At 47.4% G+C, this 27,267-nt stretch overlaps 1 protein-coding gene across 4 annotated transcripts in view; it reads left to right on the top strand.

Annotated features, from left to right (window-relative positions):
* The window catches only part of pde10a (phosphodiesterase 10A), a 139,262-nt gene that overhangs the window by 93,611 nt on the left and 18,384 nt on the right, over positions 1-27,267 (top strand). For 2 of the 4 annotated variants that reach the window (XM_071391410.1, XM_071391409.1), the window contains exons 7-17: positions 2,747-2,908; positions 5,069-5,119; positions 12,545-12,603; positions 14,262-14,313; positions 16,198-16,340; positions 18,063-18,155; positions 18,559-18,745; positions 21,863-22,005; positions 24,436-24,519; positions 25,399-25,549; positions 26,385-26,540. In XM_071391410.1, the coding sequence (XP_071247511.1) occupies positions 2,747-2,908; positions 5,069-5,119; positions 12,545-12,603; positions 14,262-14,313; positions 16,198-16,340; positions 18,063-18,155; positions 18,559-18,745; positions 21,863-22,005; positions 24,436-24,519; positions 25,399-25,549; positions 26,385-26,540 (1,281 nt within the window). The remainder of the gene's footprint in view (positions 1-2,746; positions 2,909-5,068; positions 5,120-12,544; positions 12,604-14,261; positions 14,314-16,197; positions 16,341-18,062; positions 18,156-18,558; positions 18,746-21,862; positions 22,006-24,435; positions 24,520-25,398; positions 25,550-26,384; positions 26,541-27,267) is intronic. The other 2 variants (XM_071391411.1, XM_071391412.1) reach the window with 2 other exon arrangements.

Genomic DNA, 27,267 nt, shown 5'->3' with positions numbered 1-27,267 from the left:
ACCCTAAGCCTAACCAAAAACACTAACCCTAACCCAAAAACCCTAACTCTTATCCTAACCCAAAACACTAACCCTTACCCTAAGCCTAACCCAAAACACTAACCCTTACCCTAAGCCTAACCAAAAACCCTAACCTTAACCAAAAACACTAACCCTAACCTTAACCCCCAAAAACTTACCCTAAACAAAAATACTAACCCTAACCCTAACCTTAACAACCAAAAAACTTACCCTATCCCTAACCCAAAACACTAACCCTAACTCTAACCCAAAACAATAACCATTACCCAAACCTGAAAACACTAATCCTTACCCTAACCCAAAACACTAACCCAAATCACTAACCCAAAACCCTAACCCAAAACCCTAATCCTTACCCTAACCCAAAACACTAACCCAAATCACTAACCCAAAACCCTTACCCAAAACCCTAATCCTTACCCTAACCTAAAAACCCTAACTCTTACGCTAACCCAAAACGGTAACCCTTATCCTAACCCAAAAGCACTAACCCTTACCCTAACTCAAAACACTAACCCTTACCCTAACCCAGAAACCCTAACTCTTACCCTAACCCAAAACCGTAACCCTTATCCTAAACCAAAGCACTAACCCTTATCCTAACCCAAAACACTAACACTTAACCTAACCCAAAACACTAACCCAAAACACTAACCCTTACCCTAACCCAAAACACTAACACTTACCCTAACCCCCCCCCCAAAAAACGTACCCTAATCCAAAAAACGAACCTTTACCCTAACCCAAAACACTAACCATTACCCAAACCTGAAAACACTAATCCTTATCCTAACCCAAAACCCTAACCCAAAAACCCTAATCCTTACCCTAACCCTAACCCAAAAACCCTAACTCTTACCCTAACCCAAAACGGTAACCCTTATCCTAACCCAAAAGCACTAACCCTTACCCTAACTCAAAATACTAACCCTTAACCTAAGCCAAAACACTAACACTTACCCTAAGCCAAAACACTAACCCTTACCCTAACCCAAAATACTAACCCTAAGCCAAAACACTAACCCCTAACCTAACTCCAAAACACTAACCCTTACCCTAACCCAAAACACTAACCCAAAATACTAACCCTTAACCTTAACCCAAAACACTAACCCTAACCCTAACCCAAAACACTAACCCTAACCCAAAACACTAACCCTTACCCTAACCCAAAACACTAACCCTTACCCTTACCCAAAACACTAACCCTTACCCTAAACCCAAACACTAACATGTATCCTAACCCAAAACACTAACCCTTATCCTAACCCAAAACACTAACCCTAACCCTAACCCAAAACACTAACCCTAACCCAAAACACTAACCCTTACCCTAACCCAAAACACTAACCCTTACCCTTACCCAAACCTGAAAACACTAAACCTTATCCTAACCCAAAACACTAACCCAAAACACTAACCCAAATCACTAACCCAAAACCCTGACCCCAAAACCCTACCCCTTATCCTAACCCAAAACACTAACTCTTACCTTAACCCACAACACTAACCCTTACCCTAACCCAAAACACTAACCCTTACCCTAAACCCAAACACTAACATGTATCCTAACCCAAAACACTAACCCTTATCCTAACCCAAAACACTAACCCTTACCCTAAGCCAAAACACTAACCCCTAACCTAACCCAAAACACTAACCCTTATCCTAACCCAAAACACTAACCCCTAACCTAACCTAACCCAAAACACTAACCCCTAACCTAACCCAAAACACTAACCCTAACCCTAATGCAGGATAAATCAAACTTCCCAAAGTATTTGGTTCAGATTGTATAAGTTTTATTTCAAATGCTTTGACGTCAGGACCCCTGACTTCTGTGCTGCACGACACAGGGATTCAGACACAGGGATTCAGACTCAGGGATTCAGACACAGGGATTCAGACACAGGGATTCAGACTCAGGGATTCAGACACAGGGATTCAGACTCAGGGATTCAGACACAGGGATTCAGACACAGGGATTCAGACTCAGGGATTCAGACACAGGGATTCAGACACAGGGATTCAGACTCAGGGATTCAGACGCAGGGATTCAGACTCAGGGATTCGTGTTCACATTGTCCTGTGCCTTCTCATCCTCACCACCCTTAACACCTAACCTCTGACCTCTAATCTAACCTCTCTCTCTCTCTCTCTCTCTCTCTCTCTCTCTCTCTCTCTCTCTCTCTCTCTCTCTCTCTCTCTCTCTCTCTCTCTCTCTCTCTCTCTCTCTCTCTCTCGTTCTGTCTCTCTCTCTCTCTCTCTCTCTCTCTCTCTCTCTCTCTCTCTCTCTCTCTCTCTCTCTCTCTCTCGTTCTGTCTCTCTCTCTCTCTCTCTCTCTCTCTCTCTCTCTCGTTCTGTCTCTCTCGTTCTGTCTCTCTCTCTCTCTCTCTCTCTCTCTCTCTCTCTCTCTCTCTCTCTCTCTCTCTCTCTCTCTCTCTCTCTCTTTCTCTCTCTCTCTCTCTCTCTCTCTCTCTCTCTCTCTCTCTCTCTCTCTCTCTCTCTCTCGTTCTGTCTCTTTCTTTCTCTCTCTCTCTCTCTCTCTCTCTCTCTCTCTCTCTCTCTCTCTCTCTCTCTCTCGTCCTCTCCTCTCTCTCTCTCTCTCTCGTTCTGTCTCTTTCTTTCTCTCTCTGTCTCTTATCCTCTCTCTCACTTCCTTTCCTCTCCTTTCTCTCTCTTCCTCGCCTCTCTCTCGCTCTTCCTCTTCTCGCTCTCTCTCCAGGACGAGCGTTTCCCTGAAGGCACAGGGCAGGACTCAGACTCAGGGATTCATGTTTACTCTGTCCTGTGCCTACCCATCCTCACGGCCATCGGTGACCTCATAGCTATCCTGGAGCTGCATCGGCACAGGGGCCACGAGCCCTTCAATATCAGCAACCAGGAGGTACACACACGCACGCACGCACGCACAAGCACACACACACACACACACACACACACACACACACACACACACACACACACACACACACACACACACACACACACACACACACACACACACACACACACACACACACACACACACACACAAGCATGCACAGACACACACACACAAACAGCCTTAGAGGTGATTTGACTGTCTACATCTAGCTAACCTATGGAGCAGACGTAACAGAAACACATGAAACCAGATCCTGTCGGGGGAGGTTCTCTTCTGCAGTGTTCGACCAATCCTGTAAATGTGGAGGAGGAGTTAAGATGGAGTGTTACTTTGTTATTGTCCAAAAGCTGAAGTTTTGTCACGTGCTCTCTTTCCATTTCCCCTGAAAACCACAACATCCAGTTGTCGGGGACTCGGCAGAGGCTAAGAGCTAGGCAATGACTTCCTGTTATAGCTCCATTAGTTCATAAGGACTAGGCAATGACTTCCTGTTATAGCTCCATTAGTTCATAAGGACTAGGCAATGACTTCCTGTTATAGCTCCATTAGTTCATAAGGGCCAGACAATGACTTCCTGTTATAGCTCCATTAGTTCATAAGGACTAGGCAATGACTTCCTGTTATAGCTCCATTAGTTCATAAGGACTAGGCAATGACTTCCTGTTATAGCTCCATTAGTTCATAAGGACTAGGCAATGACTTCCTGTTATAGCTCCATTAGTTCATAAGGACTAGGCAATGACTTCCTGTTATAGCTCCATTAGTTCATAAGGACTAGACAATGACTTCCTGTTATAGCTCCATTAGTTCGTAAGGACTAGACAATGACTTCCTGTTATAGCTCCATTAGTTCATAAGGACTAGACAATGACTTCCTGTTATAGCCCCATTAGTTCATAAGGGCTAGGCAATGACTTCCTGTTATAGCTCCATTAGTTCATAAGGGCCAGACAATGACTTCCTGTTATAGCTCCATTAGTTCATAAGGACTAGACAATGGTTTCCTCTTATAGCTCCTTTAGTTCGTAAGGACTAGACAATGGTTTCCTGTTATAGCTCCATTAGTTCGTAAGCACTAGACAATGACGTCCTGTTATAGCTCCATTAGTTCATAAGGGCCAGACAATGACTTCCTGTTATAGCTCCATTAGTTCATAAGGACTAGACAATGACTTCCTGTTATAGCTCCATTAGTTCGTAAGGACTAGACAATGACTTCCTGTTATAGCTCCATTAGTTCATAAGGGCCAGAAAATGACTTCCTGTTATAGCTCCATTAGTTCGTAAGGACTAGACAATGACTTCCTGTTATAGCTCCATTAGTTCATAAGGACTAGACAATGACTTCCTGTTATAGCTCCATTAGTTCATAAGGGCCAGACAATGACTTCCTGTTATAGCTCCATTAGTTCGTAAGGACTAGACAATGACTTCCTGTTATAGCTCCATTAGTTCGTAAGGACTAGACAATGACTTCCTGTTATAGCTCCATTAGTTCGTAAGGAGAGCAGCGGTCAGTGAGTCCTTGACGACCAGACCAAAGTTGTACAACTCTGCTATTAGCTCCTAATGAGCCCATCAGAGGACAGATCGACACGTTTAGGTGACAGGCACTGAGGGGTTCATTATATGACTACCCAGCGGGAAAGGATGTTTGCAATAAGCGTTGTAAGAGCGTCACCATAATTGTGTTGTAATGACGTCTTTTCGACCCGTTTCGCCTACTGGGATATTATGTACCAGTCACTATAAGAGGGCATTAGGTTGGATAAACACACATGATGAGGACATACATGGGAATACCAGGAATACTCTTTATGATGGGTCTTACTCATATCCATATCATAATCCAGTTTATATGTCTATTAATAAATATCCCTACTGTCAAATATTAATACATATAGGCTAACCATTTTTTAATTATAATTATTTTTAGCTTCTGTTATTTTAAAGCCCATTTTGGGACTGTTATTTTTTGGTATATTTGTATTTATTTTTAATGCAAAAATGTTTGTGATGCAAAAAATAAAAACATTTTTATCTGCCCAGGGAATACAGATGAAAACTAGCCTGCTGGCTAAATATGGCACATTTTAAATGTTAATTTATGTGCGTTGATCTTGTGAAATAAATATATTAATAATAATAATTTTCTTAAAGGTTGCAACGGCGAATTTAGCATGGGCATCTGTAGCTATTCACCAAGTACAGGTGAGCATTATTTTACATATATATTTTAATTTATTTATAAGAAATGTTACGTAGGTGTATTTGGTTACAAAAGATTTATAACACACTTCTGATACATGCTTGATAAGGACAGGGCTGTGTCTGGTCATTGGGACAGGGTTGTGTCTGGTCATTGGGACAGGGTTATGTCTGGTCATTGGGACAGGGTTGTGTCTGGTTATTGGGACAGGGTTGTGTCTGGTCATTGGGACAGGGTTGTGTCTGGTTATTGGGACAGGGTTGTGTCTGGTCATTGGGACAGGGCTGTGTCTGGTCATTGGGACAGGGTTGTGTCTGGTCATTGGGACAGGGTTGTGTCTGGTCATTGGGACAGGGTTGTGTCTGGTCATTGGGACAGGGTTGTGTCTGGTTATTGGGGCAGGGTTGTGTCTGGTCATTGGGACAGGGTTGTGTCTGGTCATTGGGACATGGTTGTGTCTGGTCATTGGGACAGGGTTGTGTCTGGTCATTGGGACAGGGTTGTGTCTGGTTATTGGGGCAGGGTTGTGTCTGGTCATTGGGACAGGGTTGTGTCTGGTCATTGGGACAGGGTTGTGTCTGGTTATTGGGGCAGGGTTGTGTCTGGTCATTGGGACAGGGTAGTGTCTGGTCATTGGGACAGGGTTGTGTCTGGTCATTGGGACAGGGTTGTGTCTGGTCTTTGGGACAGGGTTGTGTCTGGTCATTGGGACAGGGTTGTGTCTGGTTATTGGGACAGGGTTATGTCTGGTCATTGGGACAGGGTTATGTCTGGTTATTGGGACATGGTTATGTCTGGTCATTGGGACAGGGTTGTGTCTGGTCATTGGGACAGGGTTGTGTCTGGTCATTGGGACAGGGCTGTGTCTGGTCATTGGGACAGGGTTGTGTCTGGTCATTGGGACAGGGTTGTGTCTGGTTATTGGGACAGGGTTGTGTCTGGTCATTGGGACATGGTTGTGTCTGGTCATTGGGACAGGGTTGTGTCTGGTCATTGGGACAGGGTTGTGTCTGGTCATTGGGACAGGGTTGTGTCTGGTTATTGGGACAGGGTTGTGTCTGGTCATTGGGACAGGGTTGTGTCTGGTCATTGGGACAGGGTTATGTCTGGTTATTGGGACAGGGTTGTGTCTGGTCATTGGGACAGGGTTGTGTCTGGTCATTGGGACAGGGTTGTGTCTGGTCATTGGGACAGGGTTGTGTCTGGTCATTGGGACAGGGTTGTGTCTGGTCATTGGGACAGGGTTGTGTCTGGTTATTGGGGCAGGGTTATGTCTGGTCATTGGGACAGGGTTGTGTCTGGTCATTGGGACAGGGTTGTGTCTGGTCATTGGGACAGGGTTGTGTCTGGTCATTGGGACAGGGTTGTGTCATGTCATTGGGACAGGGTTGTGTCTGGTCATTGGGACAGGGTTGTGTCTGGTCATTGGGACAGGGCTGTGTCTGTGGTCATTGGGACAGGGCTGTGTCTGGTCATTGGGACAGGGTTGTGTCTGGTCATTGGGACAGGGCTGTGTCTGGTCATTGGGACAGGGTTGTGTCTGGTTATTGGGACAGGGTTGTGTCTGGTCATTGGGACAGGGTTGTGTCTGGTCATTGGGACAGGGTTGTGTCTGGTCATTGGGACAGGGTTGTGTCTGGTCATTGGGACAGGGTTGTGTCTGGTCATTGGGACAGGGTTGTGTCTGGTCATTGGGACAGGGTTGTGTCTGGTCATTGGGACAGGGTTGTGTCTGGTCATTGGGACAGGGATGTGTCTGGTCATTGGGACAGGGTTGTGTCTGGTCATTGGGACAGGTTTGTGTCTGTGGTCATTGGGACAGGGTTGTGTCTGATCATTGGGACAGGGTTGTGTCTGGTCATTGGGACAGGGTTGTGTCTGGTCATTGGGACAGGGTTGTGTCTGGTCATTGGGACAGGGCTGTGTCTGGTCATTGGGACAGGGCTGTGTCTGGTCATTGGGACAGGGTTGTGTCTGTGGTCATTGGGACACCGTTGTGTCTGTGGTCATTGGGACAGGGTTGTGTCTGGTCATTGGGACAGGGTTGTGTCTGTAGCCATTGGGGCAGGGTTGTGTCTGGTCATTGGGACAGGGTTGTGTCTGGTCATTGGGACAGGGTTGTGTCTGGTCATTGGGACAGGGTTGTGTCTGTGGTCATTGGGACATGGTTGTGTCTGGTCATTGGGACAGGGTTGTGTCTGGTCATTGAGACAGGGTTGTGTCTGGTCATTGGGACCGGGTTGTGGTCATTGGGACAGGGTTGTGTCTGGTCATTGGGACAGGGTTGTGTCTGGTCATTGGGACAGGGTTGTGTCTGGTCATTGGGACATGGTTGTGTCTGATCATTGGGACAGGTTTATGTCTGTGGTCATTGGGACAGGGTGGTGTCTGTGGTCATTGGAACAGGGTTGTGTCTGTGGTCATTGGGACAGGGTTGTGTCTGTGGTCATTGAGACAGGGTTGTGTCTGGTCATGGACCGGGTTGTGTCTGGTCATTGGGACAGGGTTATGTCTGGTCATTGGGACAGGGTTATGTCTGGTCATTGGGACATGGTTATGTATGTGGTCATTGGGACAGGGTTGTGTCTGGTCATTGGGACAGGGTTGTGTCTGGTCATTGGGACAGGGTTCTGTCTGGTCATTGGGACAGGGTTGTGTCTGTGGCCATTGGGACAGGGTTGTGTCTGTGGCCATTGGGACATGGTTCTGTCTGGTCATTGGGACAGGGTTGTGTCTGTGGCCATTGGGACAGGGTTGTGTCTGTGGCCATTGGGACAGGGTTGTGTCTGGTCATTGGGACAGGGTCGTGTCTGTGGTCATTGGGACATGGTTATGTATGTGGTCATTGGGACAGGGTTGTGTCTGGTCATTGGGACAGGGTTGTGTCTGTGGCCATTCGGACAGGGTTGTGTCTGGTCATTGGGACAGGGTTGTGTCTGTGGCCATTGGGACAGGGTTGTGTCTGTGGCCATTGGGACAGGGTTGTGTCTGTGGCCATTGGGACATGGTTGTGTCTGGCCATTGGGACAGGGTTGTGTCTGGTCATTGGGACAGGGTTGTGTCTGGTCATTGGGACAGAGTTGTGTCTGGTCATTGGGACAGGGTTGTGTCTGGTCATTGGGACAAGGTTGTGTCTGGTCATTGGGACAGGGTCGTGTCTGTGGTCATTGGGACAGGGTTGTGCCTGTGGTCATTGGGACAGGGTTGTGTCTGGTCATTGGGACAGGGTTGTTTCTGTGGTCATTGGGACAGGGTTGGGTCTGTGGTCATTGGGACAGAGTTGTGTCTGGTCATTGGGACAGTGTTGTGTCTGGTCATTGGGACAGGATTGTGTCTGGTCATTGGGACAGGGTTGTTTCTGTGGTCATTGGGACATGGTTGTGTCTGTGGTCATTGGGACAGGGTTGTGTCGGTGGTCATTGGGACAGGGTTGTGTCTGGTCATTGGGACATGGTTGTTTCTGTGGTCATTGGGACAGGGTTGTGTCTGTGGTCATTGGGACAGGGTTGTGTCTGGTCATTGGGACAGGGTTGTGTCTGTGGTCATTGGGACAGGGTTGTGTCTGGTCATTGGGACAGGGTTGTGTCTGGTCATTGGGACAGGGTTGTGTCTGGTCATTGGGACAGAGTTGTGTCTGGTCATTGGGACAGGGTTGTGTCTGGTCATTGGGACAGAGTTGTGTCTGGTCATTGGGACATGGTTGTGTCTGGTCATTGGGACAGGGTTGTGTCGGTGGTCATTGGGACATGGTGGTGTCGGTGGTCATTGGGACAGGGTTGTGTCTGATCATTGGGACATGGTTGTGTCTGGTCATTGGGACATGGTGGTGTCGGTGGTCATTGGGACATGGTGGTGTCGGTGGTCATTGGGACAGAGTTGTGTCTGTGGTCATTGGGACATGGTTGTGTCTGATCATTGGGACAGGGTTGTGTCTGTGGTCATTGGGACATGGTGGTGTCGGTGGTCATTGGGACAGGGTTGTGTCTGTGGTCATTGGGACATGGTGGTGTCGGTGGTCATTGGGACATGGTTGTGTCTGTGGTCATTGGGACATGGTGGTGTCGGTGGTCATTGGGACAGGGTTGTGTCTGGTTATTGGGACAGGGTTGTGTCTGTGGTCATTGGGACATGGTGGTGTCGGTGGTCATTGGGACAGGGTTGTGTCTGTGGTCATTGGGACATGGTGGTGTCGGTGGTCATTGGGACAGGGTTGTGTCTGTGGTCATTGGGACATGGTGGTGTCGGTGGTCATTGGGACAGGGTTGTGTCTGGTCATTGGGACATGGTGGTGTCGGTGATCATTGGGACATGGTTGTGTCTGATCATTGGGACATGGTTGTGTCTGCTGTGAACATACAGTAATAGCCTGGAGTATTTGGCCAGTAACTGAAAGGTGACACATCTGTTTATGTGCCCTTCAGCAAGGCACTTATCCCTAAGTACTACTATGACTGACCCTGTAAAACAACACATTACACTGCACCTATCATACTATTATGACTGACCCTGTAAAACAACACATTACACTGCACCTATCATACTATTATGACTGACCCTGTAAAACAACACCTATCATACTACTATGACTGACCCTGTAAAACAACACATTACACTGTACATATCATACTATTATGACTGACCCTGTAAAACAACACCTATCATACTACCATGACTGACCCTGTAAAACAACACATTACACTGCATCTATCCTGTGTACATGTACAGTGGGGAGAACAAGTATTTGATACACTTCCGATTTTGCAGGTTTTCCTACTTACAAAGCATGTAGAGGTCTGTAATTTTTATCATAGGTACACTTCAACTATGAGAGACGGAATCTAAAACAAAAATCCAGAAAATCACATTGTATGATTTTTAAGTAATTAATTTGCATTTTATTGCATGACATAAGTATTTGATACATCAGAAAAGCAGAACTTAATATTTGGTACAGAACCCTTTGTTTGCAATTACAGAGATCATACGTTTCCTGTAGTTCTTGACTAGGTTTGCACACACTGCAGCAGGGATTTTGGCCCACTCCTCCCTACAGATCTTCTCCAGATCCTTCAGGTTTCGGGGCTGTCGCTGGGCAATACGGACTTTCAGCTCCCTCCAAAGATTTTCTATTGGGTTCAGGTCTGGAGACTGGCTAGGCCACTCCAGGACCTTGAGATGCTTCTTACGGAGCCACTCCTTAGTTGCTATGGCTGTGTGCTTCGTGTCGTTGTCATGCTGGAAGACCCAGCCACGACCCATCTTCAATGCTCTTACTGAGGGAAGGAGGTTGTTGGCCAAGATCTCGCGATACATGGCCCCATCCATCCTCCCCTCAATACGGTGCAGTCGTCCTGTCCCCTTTGCAGAAAAGCATCCCCAAAGAATGATGTTTCCACCTCCATGCTTCACGGTTGGGATGGTGTTCTTGGGGTTGTACTCATACTTCTTCTTCCTCCAAACACGGCGAGTGGAGTTAGACCAAAAAGCTCTATTTTTGTCTCATCAGACCACATGACCTTCTCCCATTCCTCCTCTGGATCATCCAGATGGTCATTGGCAAACTTCAGACAGGCCTGGACATGCACTGGCTTAAGCAGGGGGACCTTGCGTGCGCTGCAGGATTTTAATCCATGACGGCGTAGTGTGTTACTAATGGTTTTCTTTGAGACTGTGGTCCCAGCTCTCTTCAGGTCATTGACCAGGTCCTGCCGTGTAGTTCTGGGCTGATCCCTCACCTTCCTCATGATCATTGATGCCCCACGAGGTGAAATCTTGCATGGAGCCCCAGACCGAGGGTGATTGACCGTCATCTTGAACTTCTTCCATTTTCTAATAATTGCGCCAACAGTTGTTTCCTTCTCACCAAGCTGCTTGCCTATTGTCCTGTAGCCCATCCCAGCCTTGTGCAGGTCTACAATTTTATCCCTGATGTCCTTACACAGCTCTCTGGTCTTGGCCATTGTGGAGAGGTTGGAATCTGTTTGATTGTGTGTGGACAGGTGTCTTTTATACAGGTAACGAGTTCAAACAGGTGCAGTTAATACAGGTAATGAGTGGAGAACAGGAGGGCTTCTTAAAGAAAAACTAACAGGTCTGTGAGAGCCGGAATTCTTACTGGTTGGTAGGTGATCAAATACTTATGTCATGCAATAAAATGCAAATTAATTATTTAAAAATCATACAATGTGATTTTCTGGATTTTTGTTTTAGATTCCGTCTCTCACAGTTGAAGTGTACCTATGATAAAAATTACAGACCTCTACATGCTTTGTAAGTAGGAAAACCTGCAAAATCGGCAGTGTATCAAATACTTGTTCTCCCCACTGTATATGGCAATAAAACATATATTTTAAAAATATATTTTGGGGTATTTAATATTTTTTACATATATATTTGGGGGTATTTAAATACGTAATTGGCTCTAAAAACACTCATTGTACTTTCATACGTGTGTTTGTTCTGGTTGTGTTCCCCTGATGGTGTTTATGTGAACTGAACTCTACTGTGACTGGGTTACCAGTAGACCTCAGTCTAATCATCCCTACAGCCTTTAACACATTGGCCCTCCCAGGGGACGTCATTATGGCCTGTTCAGCATTGTTGTTTGTATCTACATGAACCGTTGCTACTGAGAGCTATAGTACATAGCACAACGTCTCACACGCAGTGTCCCAATGTATCCCGGATCGCAGTGTCCCAATGCGTCCCAGATCGTAGTGTCCCAATGTATCCCGGATCGCAGTGCCCCAATGCGTCCCGGATCGCAGTGTCCCAATGCATCCCAGATCGTAGTGTCCCAATGCGTCCCGGATCGCAGTGTCCCAATGCGTCCCGGATCGCAGTGTCCCAATGCGTCCCAGATCGTAGTGTCCCAATGCATCCCGGATCGCAGTGTCCCAATGCGTCCCAGATCGCAGTGTCCCAATGCGTCCCGGATCGCAGTGTCCCAATGCGTCCCGGATCGCAGTGTCCCAATGCGTCCCGGATCGCAGTGTCCCAATCCGTCCCGGATCGCAGTGTCCCAATGCATCCCGGATCGCAGTGTCCCAATGCGTCCCGGATCGCAGTGTCCCAATCCGTCCCGGATCGCAGTGTTCCAATGCATCCCGGATCGCAGTGTTCCAATGCATCCCGGATCGCAGTGTTCCAATGCATCTCACGTCTGTCCACAGGAACACCATTGTGTTACATCAGATATCAAGACAGTTGTCTGCCCTGACATTAAACAAGGAAGTCTCTGTCCACAGACAGAAATGTGAGAGAGGCCCACTGTCTTTCTTTCTTTCTCTCCCCCTTCTTCCTGTCTCTCCCTCTCTCTGTAATCCTGCTATTGACACATAAACAAAAGTGCTAATTAACTGTTAGCGTAAGAACCTTGACGTTAGTTTGAAAGCTGAATATCTGACGTGTTGTTTTTGTATCGCCAGGTGTGCAGAGGCCTAGCCAAACAGACCGAACTCAATGACTTCCTGCTAGATGTGTCAAAGTAAGTCTGTCTCAATGACTTCCTGCTAGATGTGTCAAAGTAAGTCTGTCTCAATGACTTCCTACCAGATGATTCAAAGTCTGTCTCAATGACTTCCTACCAGATGTGTCAAAGTAAGTCTGTCTCAATGACTTCCTGCCAGATGTTTCAAAGTCTGTCTCAATGACTTCCTACCAGATGTTTCAAAGTAAGTCTGTCTCAATGACTTCCTACCAGATGTGTCAAAGTAAGTCTGTCTCAATGACTTCCTACCAGATGTTTCAAAGTCTGTCTCAATGACTTCCTGCTAGATGTGTCAAAGTAAGTCTGTCTCAATGACTTCCTACCAGATGTGTCAAAGTAAGTCTGTCTCAATGACTTCCTGACAGATGTTTCAAAGGCACAATATTTCATCATCAAGTGAATGGATACAACCCAGTCGCCTACACCAGTGTTTTTCCCTCAGCACTACACACCTGGTTCGCACTAATCAAAGATTGGATAATGAGTTGATTAATGGAATCGTGTGTTTCATACTCGGGGGCAAATACCAAAATATCCCTTTTATGTCCCCAGGACCAGGATGAAGAAACTCTGCTCTTTACCCCATTGTCATTCTCTCTCTTTCTCCAACAGAACGATACCCTTATCAATACCCTTATCAATCATCAATACCCTTATCAATCATCTATACCCCTAGTTTATCCATCTCTCTCTTTCTCCAACAGAACGATACCCTTATCAATACCCTTACCAATCATCAATACCCTTATCAATCATCTATACCCCTAGTTTATCCATCTCTCTCTTTCTCCAACAGAACGATACCCTTATCAATACCCTTACCAATCATCAATACCCTTATCAATCATCTATACCCCTAGTTTATCCATCTCTCTCTTTCTCCAACAGAACGATACCCTTATCAATACCCTTACCAATCATCAATACCCTTATCAATCATCTATACCCCTAGTTTATCCATCTCTCTCTTTCTCCAACAGAACGATACCCTTATCAATACCCTTACCAATCATCAATACCCTTATCAATCATCTATACCCCTAGTTTATCCATCTCTCTCTTTCTCCAACAGAACGATACCCTTATCAATACCCTTACCAATCATCAATACCCTTATCAATCATCTATACCCCTAGTTTATCCATCTCTCTCTTTCTCCAACAGAACGATACCCTTATCAATACCCTTACCAATCATCAATACCCTTATCAATCATCTATACCCCTAGTTTATCCATCTCTCTCTTTCTCCAACAGAACGATACCCTTATCAATACCCTTACCAATCATCAATACCCTTATCAATCATCTATACCCCTAGTTTATACATCTCTCTCTTTCTCCAACAGAACGATACCCTTATCAATACCCTTACCAATCATCAATACCCTTATCAATCATCTATACCCTTATCAATACCCTTATCAATCATCTATACCCCTAGTTTATCCATCTCTCTCTTTCTCCAACAGAACGATACCCTTATCAATACCCTTACCAATCATCAATACCCTTATCAATCATCTATACCCCTAGTTTATCCATCTCTCTCTTTCTCCAACAGAACGATACCCTTATCAATACCCTTACCAATCATCAATACCCTTATCAATCATCTATACCCCTAGTTTATCCATCTCTCTCTTTCTCCAACAGAACGTACTTTGACAACATTGTGGCAATAGATTCTCTACTTGAACATATAATGGTACGTTTCTATTTAGTTTATTTAGTTTATTTAGTTTATTTAGTTTATTTCGTTTATTTTGTGTCTTGTTTTTAATGTGTAGAGCTGCATGCTATTTCATCGAAGGGTACTTCAACTTCCGAACATGTCTGGCCCAAGTCCATCATGGTTGCCTGGAATGTGTATGAGGTCAGGGGAGGTGTGCTGTGGTGACGTTGGTCGGGTTCCCACCCAACTAGATGCGTAGGCGTTTCATTGCATCAACCAATGGTTGCGTGACACGTCCTCGACTGTGCAGTCGGACAGTTCGATTATCAACCCACATAATACAAAGTGTATATAATGTAATTTTTGTATTTTTTAATATCAAAACCAAAATCAAAAACGGTGATTAATTTTTTAATAATCTAAACGAAACCAAACCGAATTCAAAAAGCACAAATCGCTCAGCACTACCTGATATGTTAAACTCCTATCCAGGCGTTGTGAGATCCGGCGTGCGTCTGCAATGTAGTCGGGCAGGAAATGGACCATAGCCTCTTGTATATTGTATTGTCGCGAGCCACTGGTGTCATCACAGCTAATATAGTGTGTGGTAATACTGAGCCATTTCCTGTTCTGTTTTGTTTTGTTTTGCCTGACTCTTATGTACCTTTAACTTGCATAGTCTTCCTAACGTGTACAGTATAAAAGGCCATTTTGTATTGGTTTATGATTAAAACTAACCGTGGAGTGAATCCTAACTTCCACTTTAAAGACTAAGTCAAATGTTCATTTTGTCATGCACTGATGTTAATGGACATGGAGGTTATGATTCGCCCCCTGTGTCTGTGTATGTCTTTCTGTGTCTGTGTTTGTCTTCCTGTGTCTGTGTATGTTTTTCTGTGTACCGTATGTTTTTCTGTGTACTGTATGTCTTTCTGTGTACCGTATGTCTTCCTGTGTACCGTATGTCTTCCTGTGTACCGTATGTCTTCCTGTGTCTGTGTATGTCTTCCTGTGTACCGTATGTCTTCCTGTGTACCGTATGTCTTCCTGTGTACCGTATGTCTTCCTGTGTCTGTCTGTGTATGTCTTCCTGTGTACCGTATGTCTTCCTGTGTACCGTATGTCTTCCTGTGTACCGTATGTCTTTCTGTGTACCGTATGTCTTTCTGTGTACCGTATGTCTTCCTGTGTACCGTATGTCTTCCTGTGTACCGTATGTCTTCCTGTGTCTGTGTATGTCTTCCTGTGTCTGTGTATGTCTTCCTGTGTACCGTATGTCTTCCTGTGTACCGTATGTCTTCCTGTGTCTGTCTGTGTATGTCTTCCTGTGTACCGTATGTCTTCCTGTGTACCGTATGTCTTCCTGTGTACCGTATGTCTTTCTGTGTACCGTATGTCTTTCTGTGTACCGTATGTCTTCCTGTGTACCGTATGTCTTCCTGTGTACCGTATGTCTTCCTGTGTCTGTGTATGTCTTCCTGTGTACCGTATGTCTTCCTGTGTACCGTATGTCTTCCTGTGTCTGTCTGTGTATGTCTTCCTGTGTACCGTATGTCTTCCTGTGTACCGTATGTCTTTCTGTGTACCGTATGTCTTTCTGTGTACCGTATGTCTTATGTCTTTCTGTGTACCGTATGTCTTCCTGTGTACCGTATGTCTTCCTGTGTCTGTCTGTGTATGTCTTCCTGTGTACCGTATGTCTTCCTGTGTACCGTATGTCTTCCTGTGTACCGTATGTCTTTCTGTGTACCGTATGTCTTTCTGTGTACCGTATGTCTTTCTGTGTACCGTATGTCTTATGTCTTTCTGTGTACCGTATGTCTTCCTGTGTACCGTATGTCTTCCTGTGTACCGTATGTCTTTCTGTGTACCGTATGTCTTCCTGTGTACTATGTTTATCGTGGTGTTGTGTTTCAGATATATGCAAAAAACCTGGTGAATGCGGATAGATGTGCACTGTTCCAGGTGGACCACAATAACAAAGAACTGTACTCAGACCTGTTTGACATCGGGGAGGAGAACGAGGGCAAACCTGTCTTCAGGAAAACCAAAGAGATTAGGTAAGGGTCTTTTACTGCTCTATTGTTGCATGACTGATCTCTATGGTTATGTTGAATTGACTTGTGATCATGTGAACGATTCTCTGACGGGTTGTATTGAATTGACTTGTGATCAAGTGAACGATTCTCTGGTGGGTTGTGTTGAATTGACTTGTGATCATCTGAACGATTCCCTGACGGGTTATGTTGAATTGACTAGTGATCATGTGAACGATTCTCTGGCGGGTTGTGTTGAATTGACTTGTGATCGTGTGAACGATTCTCTGACGTGTTATGTTGAATTGACTTGTGATCATGTGAACGATTCTCTGACGGGTTGTGTTGAATTGACTTGTGATCGTGTGAACGATTCTCTGACGTGTTATGTTGAATTGACTTGTGATCATGTGAACGATTCTCTGACGGGTTGTGTTGAATTGACTTGTGATCATGTGAACGATTCTCTGACGTGTTATGTTGAATTGACTTGTGATCATGTGAACGATTCTCTGACGGGTTGTGTTGAATTGACTAGTGATCATGTGAACGATTCTCTGGTGGTTTATTTTGAATTGACTTGTGATCATCTGAACGATTCTCTGACAAGGAAACTAGAATCCCCAGAACAGGGAAACTAGAATCCCTAGAACAGGGAAACTAGAATCCCTAGAACAAGGAAGTAGAATCCCTAGAATGGGAAAAGTAGAATCTCTAGAACGGGAAAACTAGAATCTCTAGAACAGGGAAACTAGAACCATTAGAACAAGGAAGTAGAATCCCTAGAACGGGAAAATTGGAATCCCTAGAACAAGGAAACTAGAATCTCTAGAACAAGGAAACTAGAATCTCTAGAACAGGGAAACTAGAATCCCTAGAACAAGGAAACTAGAATCTCTAGAACAGGGAAACTAGAATCCCTAGAACAAGGAAACTAGAATCCCTAGAACAAGGAAACTAGAATCTCTAGAACAGGGAAACTAGAATCCCTAGAACAAGGAAACTAGAATCTCTAGAACAGGGAAACTAGAATCCCTAGAACAAGGAAACTAGAATCCCTAGAACAGGAAAACTAGAATCTCTAGAACAGGGAAACTAGAATCCCTAGAACAAGGAAACTAGAATCCCTAGAACAAGGAAACTAGAATCTCTAGAATGGGAAAACTAGAATCTCTAGAACAGGGAAAACTAGAATCTCTAGAACAGGGAAAACTAGAATCTCTAGAACAGGGAAACTAGAATCATAGAACAAGGAAACTAGAATCCTAGAACAAGGAAACTAGAATCCCTAGAACAGGGAAACTAGAATCCTAGAACAAGGAAACTAGAATCCTAAAACAAGGAAACTAGAATCCTAGAACAAGGAAACTAGAATCCTAGAACAAGGAAACTAGAATCCTAGAACAAGGAAACTAGAATCCCTAGAACAGGGAAACTAGAATCCTAGAACAAGGAAACTAGAATCCTTAGAACAGGGAAACTAGAATCCTAGAACAAGGAAACTAGAATCCTAGAACAAGGAAACTAGAATCCTTAGAACAGGGAAACTAGAATCAAAGAACAAGGAAACTAGAATCCCTAGAACAGGGAAACTAGAATCAAAGAACAAGGAAACTAGAATCCTAGAACAAGGAAACTAGAATCCCTAGAACAGGGAAGTGTAATTCTTAGAACAGAAATGTCCTTTCCCCAAATCTATTTGTATGGTTGTAACCTCCAGCGCTCTTCTGTCTTGTACTCTCCCAGGTTTTCTATAGAGAAAGGTATAGCGGGCCAAGTAGCACGGACGGGGGAGGTCCTTAACATCCCAGACGCCTATGCAGACCCACGCTTTAATAGGTAAAACTCCCATTTTACCCTGCCCTGCGTCCCAAACGACATCCTATTCTCTATATAGTGCACTACTTTTGACCAGAACCATATGCCATTTAAGACCCTCCCCTTGTCTACTTTATTTGTGAACGTGGTTTAAGTAACCCTCAGAGTAGCCGGTGCTAGCCATTATCCCAGCTCTAATTATGCCGTCTTGACAAGTCCTAACGTCATTGTCATGCCCAATATGTTCTTAGGAGGCACCAACAGAAGTGGAACCAGGCTTTTCACGTCTAGCTTGTTGTAATACACAACGTCAGCCTTGGCCTTGATGTAACTCAGTGGAATATAAACCTAATGATTAAACACTATTATGGCATTATGTCAAGATGAATTCCGTGTTACATTTTAACCCCCTCCCACTTCACAGAGAGGTAGACCTCTATACGGGCTATACCACGCGGAACATCCTATGCATGCCCATCGTTTCCAGGGGGACCGTAATAGGGGTCGTACAGATGGTTAACAAGCTGAGTGGAAGTGCCTTCACCAAAACTGACGAGAACAACTTCAAGATGTTCGCCGTCTTCTGTGCTCTAGCCTTGCACTGTGCCAACGTGAGTGTTTTGTGTCAAATTTATATTTTCATCAAAATATATTTTATTTTGTGTTCGACAAAACAAGCCACATACAAATCAGGATATACTCCAGGGGGAAAAAATGTGAGTTTTTCTTTCAATTCAAATCAGCAAATCTCAATTCAGCTATGAATTGACAATAACTCGGAACTGTACAATGTACAGACACCATGTATCAAGGGCCAACATTAGACACAGTCAAATCATGAATCAGAATGACTACAGGCTTGACTGTTTAGCTCTGTCTAGCCCCAAAGGCCTGTTGGGACAGAACACTGACACGTCTCTGTGTCGCCCCAGGACGTTGTTAAGAATCTAGAGTAGGACAGCGAGGCTGTACACATGCAGACGCCAAACCCCCCCCACACCTTCCCTTCCCTCCACCAGAACAGATGCGTCACGATCTCCAGCCAGGCAAAATGACTTACCTGAAGGTGTACACACACACACACACACACACACACACACACACACACACACACACACACACACACACACACACACACACACACACACACACACACACACACAGACACAGACACAGACACACACACATCTAGAGGCAGGAGGCATGAAATACTGCTCAACATAAATCCTCCGGCTGGGAGGATGGTGGCGGGTGGCAGTGGAGCGGCTTGGGTTGGGTAAAATATTAACGTGGCTCATCAACATGGTGACGCAGGCTCCTGCGCAAGTGTGTCGCACAAGAAGGGGGGGGGGGGGTCCAAATGGGAGAGATGAGAGATGGGAGGAGTTAGGAGAGCAGAGAAGAGGATGCAGAGGGGCACTAGAACCACACAGAGGGGCACTAGAACCACACAGAGGGGCACTAGAACCACACAGAGGGGCACTAGAACCACACAGAGGGGCACTAGAACCACACAGAGGGGCACTAGAACCACACAGAGGGGCACTAGAACCACACAGAGGGGCACTAGAACCACACAGAGGGGCACTAGTACCACACAGAGGGGCACTAGTACCACACAGAGGGGCACTAGTACCACACAGAGGGGCACTAGAACCACACAGAGGGGCACTAGAACCACACAGAGGGGCACTAGAACCACACAGAGGGGCACTAGAACCACACAGAGGGGCACTAGAACCACACAGAGGGGCACTAGAACCACACAGAGGGGCACTAGAACCACACAGAGGGGCACTAGTACCACACAGAGGGGCACTAGTACCACACAGAGGGGCACTAGTACCACACAGAGGGGCACTAGGACCACACAGAGGGGCACTAGAACCACACAGAGGGGCACTAGTACCACACAGAGGGGCACTAGTACCACACAGAGGGGCACTAGTACCACACAGAGGGGCACTAGTACCACACAGAGGGGCACTAGTACCACACAGAGGGGCACTAGAACCACACAGAGGGGCACAGGGGCACTAGTACCACACAGAGGGGCACTAGTACCACACAGAGGGGCACTAGAACCACACAGAGGGGCACAGGGGCACTAGTACCACACAGAGGGGCACTAGTACCACACAGAGGGGCACTAGAACCACACAGAGGGGCACTAGAACCACACAGAGGGGCACTAGAACCACACAGAGGGGCACTAGAACCACACAGAGGGGCACTAGAACCACACAGAGGGGCACTAGAACCACACAGAGGGGCACTAGTACCACACAGAGGGGCACTAGTACCACACAGAGGGGCACTAGAACCACACAGAGGGGCACTAGAACCACACAGAGGGGCACTAGTACCACACAGAGGGGCACTAGAACCACACAGAGGGGCACTAGTACCACACAGAGGGGCACTAGTACCACACAGAGGGGCACTAGTACCACACAGAGGGGCACTAGAACCACACAGAGGGGCACAGGGGCACTAGTACCACACAGAGGGGCACTAGTACCACACAGAGGGGCACTAGAACCACACAGAGGGGCACTAGAACCACACAGAGGGGCACTAGTACCACACAGAGGGGCACTAGTACCACACAGAGGGGCACTAGAACCACACAGAGGGGCACTAGAACCACACAGAGGGGCACTAGAACCACACAGAGGGGCACTAGAACCACACAGAGGGGCACTAGTACCACACAGAGGGGCACTAGAACCACACAGAGGGGCACTAGAACCACACAGAGGGGCACTAGTACCACACAGAGGGGCACTAGAACCACACAGAGGGGCACTAGAACCACACAGAGGGGCACTAGAACCACACAGAGGGGCACTAGAACCACACAGAGGGGCACTAGTACCACACAGAGGGGCACTAGAACCACACAGAGGGGCACTAGAACCACACAGAGGGGCACTAGTACCACACAGAGGGGCACTAGAACCACACAGAGGGGCACTAGAACCACACAGAGGGGCACTAGAACCACACAGAGGGGCACTAGAACCACACAGAGGGGCACTAGAACCACACAGAGGGGCACTAGCACCGCAGCCCACGCAATGCAGGGTGCTCCACGAGCTCTGGAGGGCCTTCTCCAGATAGCATAATTATGAACACGTCATAAGCCGAGTCAAAACATTTAGAATTAGAGGAAATTTGCGTTAAAACTGCACCATTTTCTCTCAGCCTCATTGCAAAATGTGTACAACTGCAAGAAATAGTTTTCCTACATTTTTAAAAAAATGTTTTTGCTTTGACCTTGCAGGAGGGCCTCGCAAAACTGCAGTTCGCCACTAGAGAAGGGGAGAGAGAGGATAGGGAAGAAGAGGAGGTGGAGGATAAGCGGAGAGGAGGAGAGGAAAGAGGAGGAGAGGGGAGAGGAGAGGGAGAGGGAGAGGGAAGAGGAGAGAGGGGAAGAGGAGAGAGGGGAAGAGGAGGAGAGAAAGAGAGGAGCAGTCAGGAAGGGAGGGGAAAACAGAGAGGGAGGGGAGAGTGAGAGAGAGGAGGGAGAGGAGTGATGGGAAAGAGGGGAGGGGAGAGAGAGAGAGAGACTGCGGGGAGAATAGGAGAGGGGAAAGAGGAGGGGAGAGAGAAGCTTTGGTGCGAAGGATGGGGGATCAACACGACTCCCAACGGCAACGCCAAGAGTTTGAAAGACTGTCTGTCTCTCTTTGTCTGTCTGTGTGTGTGTGTGTCCGTCTGTCCAGATGTACCACCGGATCAGGCACTCTGAGTGTATCTACAGGGTAACCATGGAGAAGTTGTCCTACCACAGTATCTGTACTTCAGAGGAGTGGAAGACCCTCACGAAGCTGGACCTGCCTACGCCCCTGTACAAAGAGATAGAACTGTGAGTGTCCTAACCCTAACACCCCTATACAAAGAGATAGAACTGTGAGTGTCCTAACCCTAACGCCCCTGTACAAAGAGATAGAACTGTGAGTGTCCTAACCCTAACGCCCCTATACAAAGAGATGGATCTGTGAGTGTCCTAAACCTAACACCCCTATACAAAGAGATAGATCTGTGAGTGTCCTAACCCTAATACCCCTATACAAAGAGATAGAACTGTGAGTGTCCTAACCCTAACACCCCTGTACAAAGAGATAGAACTGTGAGTGTCCTAACCCTAACGCCCCTATACAAAGAGATAATGTCCTCTGACCTACCCAATCCATTAATCTCCCAATGTTCATACACCATAACCTGCCTCGTATCTCCCAATGTTCATACACCATAACCTGCCTCGTATCTCCCAATGTCCATACACCATAACCTGCCTCTTATCTCCCAATGTCCATACACCATAACCTGCCTCGTATCTCCCAATGTTCATACACCATAACCTGCCTCGTATCTCCCAATGTTCATACACCATAACCTGCCTCGTATCTCCCAATGTCCATACACCATAACCTGCCTCGTATCTCCCAATGTCCATACACCATAACCTGCCTCGTATCTCCCAATGTCCATACACCATAACCTGCCTCTTATCTCCCAATGTTCATACACCATAACCTGCCTCGTATCTCCCAATGTCCATACACCATAACCTGCCTCGTATCTCCCAATGTCCATACACCATAACCTGCCTCGTATCTCCCAATGTCCATACACCATAACCTGCCTCGTATCTCCCAATGTCCATACACCATAACCTGCCTCTTATCTCCCAATGTCCATACACCATAACCTGCCTATTCCAGTATTCTCATCCTCAGCCATGTTTCTTGGAGCAGACATGGGTTCAAATAGGATTTGTTTTCTTTAAACCCATGTCTGTCTCTTAAGAGAGAGAGACGGCCCTGACGCAGACAGACAGGAGAGAGACGGCCCTGACGCAGACAGACAGGAGAGAGACGGCCCTGACGCAGACAGACAGGAGAGAGACGGCCCTGACGCAGACAGACAGGAGAGAGACGGCCCTGACGCAGACAGACAGGAGAGAGACGGCCCTGACGCAGACAGACAGGAGAGAGACGGCCCTGACGCAGACAGACAGGAGAGAGACGGTCCTGACGCAGACAGACAGGAGAGAGACGGCCCTGACGCAGACAGACAGGAGAGAGACGGCCCTGACGCAGACAGACAGGAGAGAGACGGCCCTGACGCAGACAGACAGGAGAGAGACGGCCCTGACGCAGACAGACAGGAGAGAGACGTCCCTGACGCAGACAGACAGGAGAGAGACGGCCCTGACGCAGACAGACAGGAGAGAGACGGTCCTGACGCAGACAGACAGGAGAGAGACGGTCCTGACGCAGACAGACAGGAGAGAGACGGCCCTGACGCAGACAGACAGGAGAGAGACGGCCCTGACGCAGACAGACAGGAGAGAGACGGTCCTGACGCAGACAGACAGGAGAGAGACGGTCCTGACGCAGACAGACAGGAGAGAGACGGCCCTGACGCAGACAGACAGGAGAGAGAGAGACGGTCCTGACGCAGACAGACAGGAGAGAGACGGCCCTGACGCAGACAGACAGGAGAGAGACGGCCCTGAGGCAGACAGACAGGAGAGAGACGGCCCTGACGCAGACAGACAGGAGAGAGACGGCCCTGACGCAGACAGACAGGAGAGAGACGGCCCTGACGCAGACAGACAGGAGAGAGACGGCCCTGACGCAGACAGACAGGAGAGAGACGGCCCTGACGCAGACAGACAGGAGAGAGACGGCCCTGACGCAGACAGACAGGAGAGAGACGGCCCTGACGCAGACAGACAGGAGAGAGACGGCCCTGACGCAGACAGACAGGAGAGAGACGGCCCTGACGCAGACAGACAGGAGAGAGACGGTCCTGACGCAGACAGACAGGAGAGAGACGGTCCTGACGCAGACAGACAGGAGAGAGGCGGTCCTGACGCAGACAGACAGGAGAGAGACGGCCCTGACGCAGACAGGAGAGAGACGGTCCTGACGCAGACAGGAGAGAGACGGCCCTGACGCAGACAGGAGAGAATGCCCAGAGCAGGAAGGAGGGGGGCCGGACCCTGTGTGTGTGTGTGCGTGTGCATTCATGCGTGTTTCAGCCCTGCTAGATCTACAGCTAGTCCCCCCCCCCCCCCCACACACACACACACACACACACACACACACACACACACACACACACACACACACACACACACACACACACACACACACACACACACACACACACACACACACACACACACACACACTGCAGGGCCATCATAATCTAAGAGGCTCCCTCTTTCTTTCCCTCCTTCCCTCTCACTCTCCTTCCCCCCCCCCTCTCTCTCTCCCTCCTTCAGGTTTCATTTTGACATTAGTCAGTTTGAGGAGCTGTGGCCGGCTGTCTTTGTTTACATGGTCCACAACTCATGTGGAGAAACCAGGTACGTATTGGTCTTCTGGGACATTTACAGCTGCTTGTCGTCAGGGAAATTAACTTAGTCAAATAAACCCATAGATTCTACGGGATAAATTTAAGTTAGTCATATACTGTATACCCATAGATTCTATAAGATAAATTAATTTAGTAATATAAACACATAGATTCTACAAGATAAGTTAACTTGGTCATATAAACATATATATTCTACAAGATAAATGAAGTTGTCATATATACACATTGATTCTTTAAGAATATTACTTATAAATGCTTTGATCTTAATCTGAGGACAGAATAAATACTATTATACCTGTTAAATACTTTGCCTTTCTCTCTCTCTCTCCGTCCTCTCCCTCTCCGTCCTGGCCCTCTCTCTCTCTGTCCCTCTCTCTCTCTCTCTCCCTCTCCGTCCTCTCTCCCTCTCCCTCTCCGTCCTCTCCCTCTCCGTCCTCTCTCCCTCTCCGTCCTCTCCGTCCTCTCTCCCTCTCCGTCCTCTCTCCCTCTCCGTCCTCTCCCTCTCTCCGTCCTCTCTCCCTCTCCATCCTCTCTCCCTCTCCGTCCTCTCCCTCTCGTCCTCTCTCCGTCCTCTCTCCCTCTCCGTCCTCTCTCCCTCTCCGTCCTCTCTCCTTCTCCGTCCTCTCTCTCCGTCCTCTCTCCCTCTCTGTCCTCTCCGTCCTCTCTCCCTCTCCGTCCTCTCTCCCTCTCCGTCCTCTCTCCCTCTCTGTCCTCTCCGTGCTCTCTCTCTCTCCGTCCTCTCTCCCTCTCCGTCCTCTCTCCCTCTCCGTCCTCTCTCTCTCCGTCCTCTCTCTCTCCGTCCTCTCTCTCTCTCTGTCCTCTCTCCCGCTCCGTCCTCTCTCCCTCCTCTCCCTCTCCCTCCCTCTAGTTTTGAGCTGGAGAAGTTGTGCAGGTTCACTATGTCTGTGAGGAAGAATTATCGGCGTGTTCCCTACCACAACTGGAAACACGCGGTGAACGTGGCTCACTGTATGTACGCCATACTGCAGAAGACCACCGGCATCTTCACTGAGATAGAGGTCTGTCTGTCCGTCCGTCAGTTTGTCAATAACATCGTCAAGAGCTAAAATAAATTAAGGTTTAGAGAGGGTTGTGGTCAACTCCATTCCAATTCAGTCATTTACTTCCTGATTCCTAAATAGAATGAGGAGATAGATTCTAAACAGGGTCAATTCTATCAGTAGCTGACTTCCATGTGTACTTGTCCATCCTCTCTCTCCCATCCTCTCTCTCTCTCCCCATCTCCGCTCTCTCTCCCCATCCCGCTCTCTCTCCCCATCCTCTCTCTCTCTCTCCCCATCCCCTCTCTCTCTCCCCATCCTCTCTCTCTCTCCCATCCTCTCTCTCTCTCCCCATCCTCTCTCTCTCCCCATCCCCGCTCTCTCTCCCCATCCCCGCTCTCTCTCCCCATCTCTCTCCCCATCCCCTCTCTCTCTCCCATCCTCTCTCTCTCTATCCCATCCCCTCTCTCTCTATCCCATCCCCTCTCTCTCTATCCCATCCCCTCTCTCTCTATCCCATCCCCACTCTCTCTCTCCCCATCCCCACTCTCTCTCCCATCCCTCTCTCTCTCCCATCCCCTCTCTCTCTCTCCCATCCTCTCTCTCCCATCCTCTCTCTCTCTCCCCATCCTCTCTCTCTCTCCCATCCCCTCTCTCTCTCTCCCATCCTCTCTCTCTCTCTCCCATCCTCTCTCTCTCTCCCCATCCTCTCTCTCTCCCATCCTCTCTCTCTATCCCATCCTCTCTCTCTATCCCATCCTCTCTCTCTCTCCCATCCCCTCTATCTCTCCCCATCCCCTCTCTCTCTCCCATCCTCTCTCCCTCATCCCCTCTCTCTCTCCCTCATCAACAGAAGAAGGGTCTGCTGATAGCCTGTCTATGTCATGATCTGGACCATCGAGGATACAGTAACACCTACCTGCAGAAGTTTGACCATCCTCTAGCTGCCCTGTACAGCACGTCTACAATGGAGCAGCACCACTTCTCCCAGACTGTATCCATCCTGCAGGTAGGACTACCACACACACACACACACACACACACACACACACACACACACACACACACACACACACACACACACACACACACACACACACACACACACACACACACACACACACACACACACACACACACACACATACACACGCCCTGTACTTACACGCTTACTCAGCTGTCCTCTAAATGTTCCCCCAGGAGGATCTTAACTCTTCAGACATTTCCCCCGAACAGTTGCTCTGTTATTAACCGGTGTCCCCTCCCAAATCAAATTCCTCATCTTTGGTGGGTGATGATCAGGTACCGTGAATCCTTGTCCACAGAAGGATCAGGGTTGGGTCAATTCTAATTGATGGTATTTCATTCAGAAAGCAATTTGAATTTAAAACTTCAAAAGTGGAAAAAAACGTTCAAATAAATAGCTTTTACTTTGACATTTATTGAGATGTCATTGAAAATAGATGGCCTTTTTCAATTATTGAATTGCAATTTCAATTTACTTCCTGAATTGACTGCCTTCAATTTCAAATTGACCCCAAAAACTTGCAAAGTATCCCAAACTACCCTGAATGTTCCAGGACCTACTGTACTCACAGGATGTACCCCCTGGCTATCCCACCTAAGCTGTACTCGCAGGATGTACCCTCTGGCTATCCCACCTGAGCTGGTACTCCCAGGATGTACCCCCTGGCTATCCCACCTAAGCTGTACTCGCAGGATGTACCCTCTGGCTA

This window comes from Salvelinus alpinus, chromosome 3 (assembly GCF_045679555.1).
Source record: "Salvelinus alpinus chromosome 3, SLU_Salpinus.1, whole genome shotgun sequence".
NCBI lineage: Eukaryota > Metazoa > Chordata > Actinopteri > Salmoniformes > Salmonidae > Salvelinus > Salvelinus alpinus.
This window is presented reverse-complemented; position numbering and strand designations above follow the sequence as displayed.